The 11,156-nt window shown below is 34.2% G+C and overlaps 1 protein-coding gene across 1 annotated transcript in view; it reads right to left on the bottom strand.

The window, feature by feature from the left end:
• The window catches only part of LOC108579473 (potassium voltage-gated channel subfamily KQT member 1-like), a 13,564-nt gene extending 5,153 nt beyond the window's left edge, over positions 1-8,411 (bottom strand). The window contains exons 1-2 of the mRNA XM_017943021.1: positions 8,315-8,411; positions 2,794-2,973 (exon numbers count right to left, since the gene is read on the bottom strand). Coding sequence (XP_017798510.1) covers positions 2,794-2,973; positions 8,315-8,411 — 277 coding nt within the window. The remainder of the gene's footprint in view (positions 1-2,793; positions 2,974-8,314) is intronic.
• Positions 8,412-11,156: the final 2,745 nt, after the last annotated feature.

The raw sequence follows: 11,156 nt of genomic DNA, 5'->3' as shown, positions 1-11,156 counted from the left end.
ACCCTTATAATTTATAAAAAATAAAATAAAATATACAAGTGATGTGAATGGAAAACAAGCAAAGATGCATTTATTAGATTGTTTCATCCGCCTTTGATCTAGGGCTTTACAGAATTTTTCCTCACCCAACCCGCTTACCAACCAAACTGTAACCAAGACCTAACTCCTAAAACGCTTCCGTTGACAGGATATGACATCATCTACCCTTCCATTACGAACTGAACGTAAGCCGATCCTCGGTCGTCAATATTTAAGCTGTGCACACGCGCGCGCGCGGGTACCCAAAAAATCGTAACTTCATATCGAATTTCACGTGGTACATTCTGGTCGAATTTCAAAAAAAGAAAAATAGAGGTTTCAACAGTAGAGACAACATTGAAGAAATAAAAATATTTAGAAAAAACGAGTGCGCCTTTGTCATCTTATATCGAAATCTCTGTCACTTTAAATAATTCGAGAGAATGTTATTTACGAAAGTAGTGTGCCAGAGGAATAATATGGTAGCAGTAATATTTATAATTTATAATTTATCACAAATGGTTAAATGCATAGTGCGTATAAAATGTAATAATATAAGGGGAATAATTTCTTTGCACACAGAAATATAGCAGAGACCTGAAAATCAGTTTGATATTTTTTCAACGAAATGTTTAGTTCTTTTATGGGAAACTTTGACAGAAAAGTGAATTTTGAGAATGTAAATAGTTATTGTAAGATATGATTATTTTCAAACTTAGTCGACGCTTAATTTCTAAGTGAATTCCTTCGAATTGATTGACATAAACTTCCTTATAACAATCAAGCATCTCGTGATAAGTTAATAATAAGTATAATATTTGAAGAAACCTTAAAAGGAAATTTAAACAGCTTATTACATGGTCAACATTTCGAACATGTTTCATAATATAAGTAATAACATTATGGACGAAGTCAAATCCTTGAGAAACCGAGAGTTTTAGAATAAATATGTAACAGAATAAAAAGTGTGAAAATTAAGAATGGAACTGAGCTTCCTTAAGAAAATATGAGCCGATGTGCAAAATACCTATAATTCTCTACATTAATGCTATTACAGTTAAATCATTTGTTTATTGTTATTTTGTAACAGATAGCGAAGAAACGAGGATAATAAAAAGAATTAATTATATAAATTTTAACATAAACTACATTTCTTCTCTCTTTGTTTCCTCTTCATTTTACTCACCTTTATAATTTTAAAAGGACTACAAATTTTTAATGGATCTCTCTTACCATGTACTCCTATTTTACAAGTAATTTAACGAGCTACATAGCATGCATTTTTAATCAAGAATTAATGAGATTCTACCACGGATCTTAGAGGTATACACATGCTAACTTTACCAAACTTCATTTAATGTAATAAAAATTAACAAAAATTACGAAATTCATTTGCTATTTATTTTCAAATTTGATTATAATTGTCGTACTTTCAAAAAAATTCTAGAAATCAATGTTTCAATACCAAAAATAAATTTAAAAAAATAGTTGATCGATATTCGTGTAATAGAAATAAAAACAAAGAAGAAAGGAACGAAACAAATAGGACAAAAACTGTTGGTAATACACAAAAAGTTTGCAAAATTGACAAAAATAAAAGGAACATCGACAAGTATTAATACACGACATAAGCACAAATATGTTAAACACAAAATTTAACATACACGATTACACATTTCCAGTTCATGAAAGGTTTCATTCCATTAGACCTAAGATTTCGTTCATTAACTCCACAGCTATTGTTCATTCTCTCAACGCAACTTCATCACAACGGAGGCAAGTAAACACCGTAAGGACGACACATCGTATGCAACATGTTAGTGCATTAACCACTTGGGTACTTCTGGCAAGTCCAACTCATGCATTCCTCATTTCAAAGTATGCACAGTGACTTATTTCGCGAATTAGTATCACAAAATAAATAAAACTCTGATAATATTATCTTACTTTATCGACCCGTTAACGCTAATTACCAATTTCTTGTGAAAGTGGTGAAATTCCATTTTTCTTTAAGTCGAGATATTTAAGGAATAGCATTTCTGGTGGTTCAAAAATACTGATAAAATCTACCAATACCTGTCTACGTTTATATTTAACAGATAAATGTAAAGTATTTTTCTTTGTACTAACATATAGCAAATGTTACATTTCTAAATAAAATAACGCAAATATTACTTATTTACTACTTTCTCTGTTAAAATTGTACGACACAAAGTAAATTTTAGTGAAATACAGGAAGACTTTTGCCTGACAAGGAAACATCCCGAAGTGATAATCACAGGTATTGATGAAATTTTGGTACACATATAGTATTTCTCAAAAAAATATTAGACATATGCTTTTTCTAGAAGTGAAAATCGCCCTCAAAGATGAGGAGAATATACATAATTGGTCAAAATTATGTATCATTTTTTATTTTTCAAATTTGTCACTGAAAAATACAAAATTCGTCAATTTACACTATTCCTCTATTTCTAATAATTTTCCAGATATTATAACAAATATTTTTATTAACCCCCATCTTTGAGGGCGATATAAAAAAACACGTGTCAAATATTTTTTCGAGAGCTACTATACAGATAGCAAAGTTTCCTAAAAATCTGTGATTATCACTTCGGGATGTTCACCTTGTGTGTGTGTTTCTGTCGTTATAACTCTTGTGTGTTAAGAGACGTCGAGCAACATTAAATTGAATCCGTAGAAAAGACACCTTGGAACGAAACCGGTACCCAAGTGGTCAAAGAAAGAAGAAACAGTAACCATTAATAGCCTCACCTCCGCTAAAGGTATCATTGTTGTCGGACTGCAGTGTAGCACTGGTGTCGGATAAGGGCGACGGAGTTGGCCTTAAATCCGACGGTGGTTCCAATCTCAGTAAATCACTTCCGCCATCTCCACCGCCCCCATTTCCTTTCCCGACCTGTACAATCGTCACATTCAGAGGTCCCCGGTTACCTGTCGTAAAACAGAGAAACCGCAATGAGCACCGACACCAAAAATACCAACGGTGCAATGCTGCTTGTGTACCGACTACCTGCTACACGCTTTCGGTTTAATTCGTCGACGAAGATATGTACCGTGTTTACGACCGACCAACCAATGAGAACGATTCAAGCAGCGTTCGTTACTATGTACTGTGGAAAAAAGGAAATCGTGACACCTCGTACGTGTTTTTTTTTTTCATTTACGGACGAGTCACTTCCTGTAATGTAGACAGGGACTAGATACTTTTCTGTTGCGAGATTAATTGTCACCTGCGTGTTAACCGTCGGCCGACAAAGCTGGGTCATCTGTGACCCGTATTATTCACGTGTGTAAAAAGTTCATGGGACGTGCAAAAACTTTGTCCACCTGAAATATTTCTGTTATTTATAATAATATGGAAAAATGTTTTCACGTGAGTGGAGACGTAGAAGAGATTTCAAATAAACTCTATTTTATTTTAAATGACAGTGATAAGTACTGTTGCGGCGATTCCAGTATGCTATCATTAAAGATCGTTCAATAATAAGAAATGTATATAAGATTCATACAGCGATTCCAATGAATTTCTCAAACTTTATATTTAAGTTTTAAAAAAATAGTAAAAGATTTAGAATGGTAGTTTAAGTACAATAAGTATTCAATAACTTTTCACAGTCTTGATCATTTTTAGGGTAGTCTAAATTCACACATTCACTGATCTTTGCATTTCTTAATAATAAATTGAATTACAAGTACTACCCAACTACGTTTAGAATATTCCACTAAATACAATTAATTTAATAAATGATAAAAAAGCATCGCACGAGTGAAAAATATTAAACTATAACTAACGTTATAACAAGATAACTACATAAAAGAAAGCAACGATTATAGTTTCCTTCAGAATTATCATATTTACCTAATCACCTAAGTCAATCCAAACACACTGAATTAAGGAATCATAATCATAGCGTATCATGACTCATCGATTCGATCGACAAATATCAGATTATCATTATTCAAAGAAATAGGATTATGATCATCGGAATAGACGATGGGTTTCTCGGGAACGGTACTAAGTGGTAATTAACCTTCGTTTTACCCAAGCTCGAGTAAGCTGTGCCAAAGTTAGACCCATTTAACTCTTAATCTTCCTCAATTTCTAATCTGACATATCTTCGAGAAAATACCGTGCATGAATTAAAGTAGCTATGTAAAAGGTTCTCTACAAATGGAAACAATTATCTAACGCCTTACAGGAGCATTAAACTGTAATATGTACCAAGACTGTAAGGCAACCTGTTAATACTTCACGAACTGTTAAGTAACCCTAGTGGTCTGAGACTCGCATACATGTTCGTCGTTATTTATTCATACGCAATACTAAGACCGTTGATTCTCGCTACGTTCGAACCCAATACAAACCGAACAGCGCGAAAATATTTAATTAGCTTAATCGTGGGAATAGCGTACTAAAGTGAAATTTGCAATTGGTAGAAGACAAGTAGCGAAAGATAAAGATTTTCATTCATGAACTACATTTCCTACAATTTCAATGTCAACCTCTATTTAAAATGCAACAATTTATAATCCCACAATCGAGTTCAGTCATTAATGAGTTCCGTGCAAATTAGGACAGGCTGCCTTGGTTCGGATTCCGAGCTCGCGTATCGTTGATCACCTAGTCGAATCCTGGCCAAACTCGGACCAGATTGGAACAACTTCGGTAAAATAAACGCTATTTCGTGGAAATTTTTTATCGTAATTGTACAGAGTCGTCGTAGATCTTCAAATGTATCTATTATTGAAATTTAGGATTGCGAGAGATTCTTTATATTTGCAAAAACTGAAAGCATTAGGTGTACGATTTAATTCGATGCCTTCTTTCGCAAACTTGAATGTTTATTTACAAAATACCCAACAGAATTGTAATTTACATTATCTTCGATGACTTTCTTCCATTAAAAACTACGGCGACGTTCGGTGGATAAAGTCGTCAAGGCTTTGCGAACAAAGGCAGTGAATTAATTTCTGCACTCAATATTATAGTCAATTTACAAACTTTCTATAATGGATCCTCATACGTACTTATTAATTTTCGAAATTTTTAATACGAAATAGTTTTTAAATCCGTGATAATTAAAGTCATGACAGAATTATAAACTTCTCTATAGTTGTAATGGAGCATCGGGCGTGCGATAATTAACTTTCAAAACTTTGAACGCAGAAAATTCTTTAAATTCGAGAACACTAAAACTACAGAATATTATAATGAAAGTATAAATTTTCGCAGAGCTCTAATGGATCCTTAAGTACATAACTACATATTGATTTTTAAAATGTTCAATCAAAATAGTCCTCGAATCTGCAGAGATTGAAGCTACAAGATATTATATTAGTATTACGTTATTCTGAAAGTTCCCGCGGTTTTAAGCCGCGCATTTCGAAAGAAAAACATAACTCCACTGAAATTAAACATTTCTATTGAAACTAATTCCCGTAATATTCGATACACTTTTGTCAAAGTATTAAAAATCCGAATTGATTAACGAACTTGGTTATTCTACTAATTAATATAAGATGTCTAACTCTAGTTACTAAACTGACAAAATGATACTAATTTTACCGAAGAAATTTAGTCCTAATACTTCCGAACATCAATGTACGTCAATTAATTGCTTCAGTATCTACTAGATTAAATTTAACACATCTTTCTATAAATAGAAATCTATCCGTGCAGGATGCGTCCTAAATTGAAACTTCATCCAACTTCTGGACAGATTACTACGATCGTGATAGATTCATCTTTGTATACCTATTATCTCCCGGTTAAACTCATCAGTTCTACGTAGTAAATGGTTCACGACATAATAGACTTTAATAGACTAGATAAACGGGGACAAATAACAGACTATCAAGATTCTCTATTTTCGAATACGTATCTACCTGGTTCCCTGAGCTCGACAAAACACCTGTGCTTATTGACAGATGGTAAATAAAGAGAAATCATATCGGAGAGGATAAACAAATCGTCGTACTTTAATCATTCATTTATTCTATCGCTTCTATTTATTCTACGATATAACCTTAATTCTCGTCGATTTAGGTCAGTTGAACCTTCGCTACGCTACGTCTCCTCCTTTCGCTACTGGAACCCTTTACCAGCAGCGAACAACGTCGGAATCGTCGCGTTATTGACGAAAAAAGAAGAGAAAAAAACAGCGTCAAAGGAATTAGGTATTCAGATCACAGGGAGCACGCGATTATTTTTGCTTTCGAGCGTGCTTCATTATTCGTCCTATTTTATTATCCTTCGAAACGGCTGTGAACCGCGCCGGAGGTTGCGCGATAAACGCTGGAAGCATCGGATCCTTATCGCGTCCGGCATGTATAATTTAACTGAGAATGCAACGGATGTTATAATTTCACTGGGAATGTCACGCTTCCGAGTGTATCCTATACGTAATAAACGAAGACGGTAAAATGTTACGACTCGAACAGTCCTCGTAAAGCTCAGCCTTTCGTAGCCGAACGAGAAATTATAGTATCTGGCACGGTGCACAGTGAAGACCGTTTGATTTTCATGAAAATTCAACGCAGTTCCGGATACAACTAACGAAATTCGTCGTTAAATACGTCATAAATTCTGAATGATCGTTGTCGTGATGATAAAGCCGAGTTTCACCGTAAAGCGGCAGTAGAATCTATTATACATTCGCGAGAACGTTTCGTGTATCATCTGATTCGAATGTATTCGCGGAGTATTTCTTTACTTAACTTTTGTTTTGCTCGATTTTTGAGGAGAACCTTTAACCATATGCCAACCTTTACACGAACACGAGCCGAGGAATTTTGCGTGTGAATAAATTGTTAGAAAAGAACTATTTGAAAAATTAAGTACATCTTTTCATTCAGTTTAGTATCAGAAAATCCTATTCTTGTAAACACAGCTCTGATAAAAATAACTACATCTAATTTTAATTTAGTTTCATTTATTTCATTCGAATTATACTAAACCCTTTGATGCAAAAAAGGAGTTAACGAGGGAAGCTTAAGAAATAAACGGATCAGAGTCTGAATATAAAAAAATATACAATAGTGATAGTTTAAAAGTAAATAAAATCAACGACACTACGGATAAATTGTTACATCGGAATATCTTTTACACGGCTGACGGAAAGTAACTGAAATTTTAACCGAGAGAATTGAATGAGAGTTTGATCGGCTTGGAATTTCGAAAGCTGGATGTACTTCCAGTTCGATAAGCAAAGTTCTGAAAGTTTCGTTCAGCTAGAAACGCACGTACTTGATTGGAAAAATTTTGTACTTTATGCGAGATGAAAAAAGGCTTTGAACCTACAAGTTTTCACGGAATTTCTATAACCTGTACTTTGTCTGTCTACCAATAAAACAAACTTCTAAATTTTACAAATAGTGAACTGCTATAAAAATTGTTTAAATCTCTAACTTTAGAAATAATCTAAGAACACATTAAAATTATAACTAAAATTATAAAAAAATAACTGCTTTCTTACTATCCGAATAAACGTATTTATATTATAATAAAAAGTAATTGTCGTAAAACTCATCTATAATTTCATATGAAATACAGTGCAACTGGAAAATTTTTCAAAACACTATTACACGAATTTGCAAAAATAATCTTAATGGAAATCCAAACGCGGTTCACTTTGTACCTCAGCGATCGCATAATCCTATTTTTATCCACTTTTATTCTTCTGCAACTAATTATTTCGCTGCTGTTGACACATTTTCAACCTGCCAATTCGAAGCAATGCTGTTGCAACTAATTAAATTGAAATTGTAGTGGATAAAGGCAAAGGTGCACAATAAATCAGCCTCGGTGAATAAAACAATTCACGAGTACTTTTTGATTGCTCGTTTACCATATGAAATATAATTAGCAAATGAGCAAGCTTGTTATATTTTACAAGCACACTTCAATATCAATTATTTCCTCTTGTAGATCAGTTTCAAGGAATATCTTTTATAAGAAAACCATGCTGATCAACAGATTAACCCTCGTACGACGAATGCAGGGTCATTTTGGCTCAGATTACGTTTGACACAGAAAATACACCTATTTTACGTATCAAATGTAAACAAACAAGAAAAATATAAAATATATACAGTTGAAAGTGTACACATTTATACACAATTCCTTCTTGAAACCCGTGCAGAATAGAAATTTTGCTATGGGTCAAAATGACCCTGCATTCGTCTCCCGTCTATAACCATCATCCGAGGGTTAAAAGACGCGAAAGCTCAAAGGCAAGTTTACAGGATACAGCTTAACAAAGAGAAATCTCACCTGTTCTGGAGGGTGGAAGTAGCAATCCCTGAACCTCCTCGAGGGGCATCGCCTGTCCGTGATGATCTCGATAAGGTCGATGAGGTCGATCTTTCATACCTCCTCGAGAACGCGCCAACCGCGTTCGTTTTTGCTATTTTCCAGATCGAATAAGAGCGGTGAAGTTCGTTATCAGAGACTGGGGTCGAGACCAAGCTCAGGATCGGGTCCAGGAGACTGGGTGAGTCCTGAGGGACTCCTGACGATGACGACGGACGGTGGTAGAGCGTCATCGCCCCGCCGTCGTCCCTAAGACCATGCCCAGCTGACAAAGAATCTCGAATCGAACAGCCTGCACTGAGATACTCCGACAAATTCCGCCTTCCTTCACTCTGAAAGCAAAGAAAGATACGATTCGTTAAGTAGTCAAATTCTATTTATTTATTTATTTATTTATACGGGAAAAATTCCCATTAGATTACACACAAATAGTTAAAACATTACAGGTAACACAAGAAATACTAACCGACGCAAATTCAAAATGAGAAATTTACAAGACTCTGTGTTATGAAGGAGTGAGTAGAAACAATGAAAATTCGCAGTTTCACAAATTCGATGTATAGGGTCCGTGTTCGGAAAATTTGATGAGTATCTTTGAGGCAAGAAATTCTATGCGACGGATTAAAAATGCTTTTAAAATTGACAAACTCTTGTCAGTGTACTAGACTAATGTACACTACTGTGTACACAATGCGTACAGGGTGGACCAAGAACTATCACCTTGAATATCTCCGGAACTACGAAAGTAAGAACAACGTGTTATACGAACAAGTAAGTAAGAACACGTAACAACGTGTTATAATTTTTTATTTATTTGTTAACAGCAGCCCCTGAGAAGAACACAAAGATCTATAATATAAAGTAAGTCAAGGTCACAGAGGCACATGTGCCTCGATAAATTCTGACGTTATTAAAAGAGCAACTGAGTCAGCAATAGCAATGCAATCAGCCTTCTATGACCTTGACTGATGTGTTATTTTTGTACTCATCTTAAGAGCTGCTATCAACAAATAAATAAAAAAGAACATGGCGTATCGTTAAAAAACACAAGGATGACTTTCACACCCCTTCAGCGACTTCACTCGTCAAAGAATCGTTATGACCATACACGATGGCTCCTTTTATAGCAAACAAGTTTCATTTGGAAAATTTTCAAGGTGGTAATTCTTACTGGCCCACCCTGTATTTGAGAAGAGAAATTAGTAATTTGAGGTATTTCTTAAAATATGTTTCATTGTCAGATCTATCGAAACGAAGAAAATTGTTAAATTAACAAATGATCCCAAATTTTTAATCGATATCTTATTATACAGGGTGTTCGCGTTATTGTTAGCCAATGTTCCTTATGTAAATGAAAAAAATGAGAAAGGAAAAAGTTTTACAGTGTTTTGTAACTAATATAATAGCGCATATCAACTTTTTGTGTTTGCAATAATTTTGGAAAAATATGTAGTGCCATATATTCTTGCATGTGATAAGAAAGCGGCTGTCAGACGAATTTAGCCATTTGCGACACAGTGACTTTCAAAGTTATACAAAATCAGGTATCTCGAAATTTCGAGAAGCCTGCAAAAATAATCCTTATTTCTTGGTTAAACTATAATCGTGCATTTTAGCAAACCTGTTACTTAAATTTTACCACCTACTATTCAAATAAGTTCCAGTAGAATTACTATTCAAGACACTTCCAGTAGAATTATCCGTCAATCTCTCTTCATTCGAAGTGGTCGAAAAAATTTATTCGTAAGAATCATGTTAACAGAAAATCACCTAATTCAATTTTCCATTGTATCATGGCCATCGATCATTTACACAATTACAGTATATTCTCCACAAGTGTCAGACCGCAAGGAAGCTAAATCTGACACTCGTAGAGTCAGGGACTACGTTTTCGAGCCTCGCGCCCGCTTTTGTAGTTTGCCGAACGTAGACAAGGACAGCGAATAAAAGATAAGCATGAAACGTGAGTCGCGGCAACCAAGCGATTTATATATCAACTTTTTTAATTTTACGTTTTTTTATCCCAAAATATTTCTTAACATATTGCTGAGATTTTTCTGATGAATATGACATAAAACACGACATAATTTGAACAACATTTACTTATTAACACGTTCACTGTCACGCCAGATTTACAGGTTGCTGTCAGGCGGCCACAAGAAAATACATTTTAAGCATAGGATTATAGTATTATGCTTTATAATGTTTCTTTTTTCAGTTGAAAATAATGTCTAGCTAGTTTTGACGTTCAAAATTTTTAGTTGACAACATTAATTTTATTTTAATTATTCTAAACATTTGAGTGATGACCACCATGGCCATATCGAGGAAATAATCTAATGTTAATACTTATTGAGTGATTAATTTAATTTCATAATATATCGCTTTGGATGAATTACAAAAACAAATTGCTAAGAAATTACATTAAATACCTGTACACATTATCCGTCGAATGTAGAGGGAGAGCAATCGTTTGGTTGCCAATTGTTTATCACATAGAGTCGGCCTACCTCCACGTAAAAAAAAAAAAAAAAGGAACGGTCGATTCCACAAGTGTCAGTAAAATGTAGGGTCGACTCGACAAGTGTCAGTAAAATGTAGGGTCGATAGCAGCAGAAAAGCTACTAAACAATTAGAATGAAATGTAACGATAGAAATTATTGCAATAATGCGCAATGCAATTGAAAAATTGAAAGAATCAAAAGAAAAAACGCGAATTCATATCTCTTTCGATTCTAGAATATAAGAAAATTTGAATAAAATACGCGACGAGAATTGAGGAGAAGCATAAGTTAAACGCGTA

This window comes from Habropoda laboriosa, unplaced genomic scaffold, assembly GCF_001263275.1.
Source record: "Habropoda laboriosa isolate 0110345459 unplaced genomic scaffold, ASM126327v1 scaffold14, whole genome shotgun sequence".
In the NCBI taxonomy this organism is placed as follows: Eukaryota; Metazoa; Arthropoda; class Insecta; order Hymenoptera; family Apidae; genus Habropoda; species Habropoda laboriosa.
Note: the sequence above shows the minus strand (reverse complement) of the source record. Positions and strands in the feature narration are given on the sequence as shown.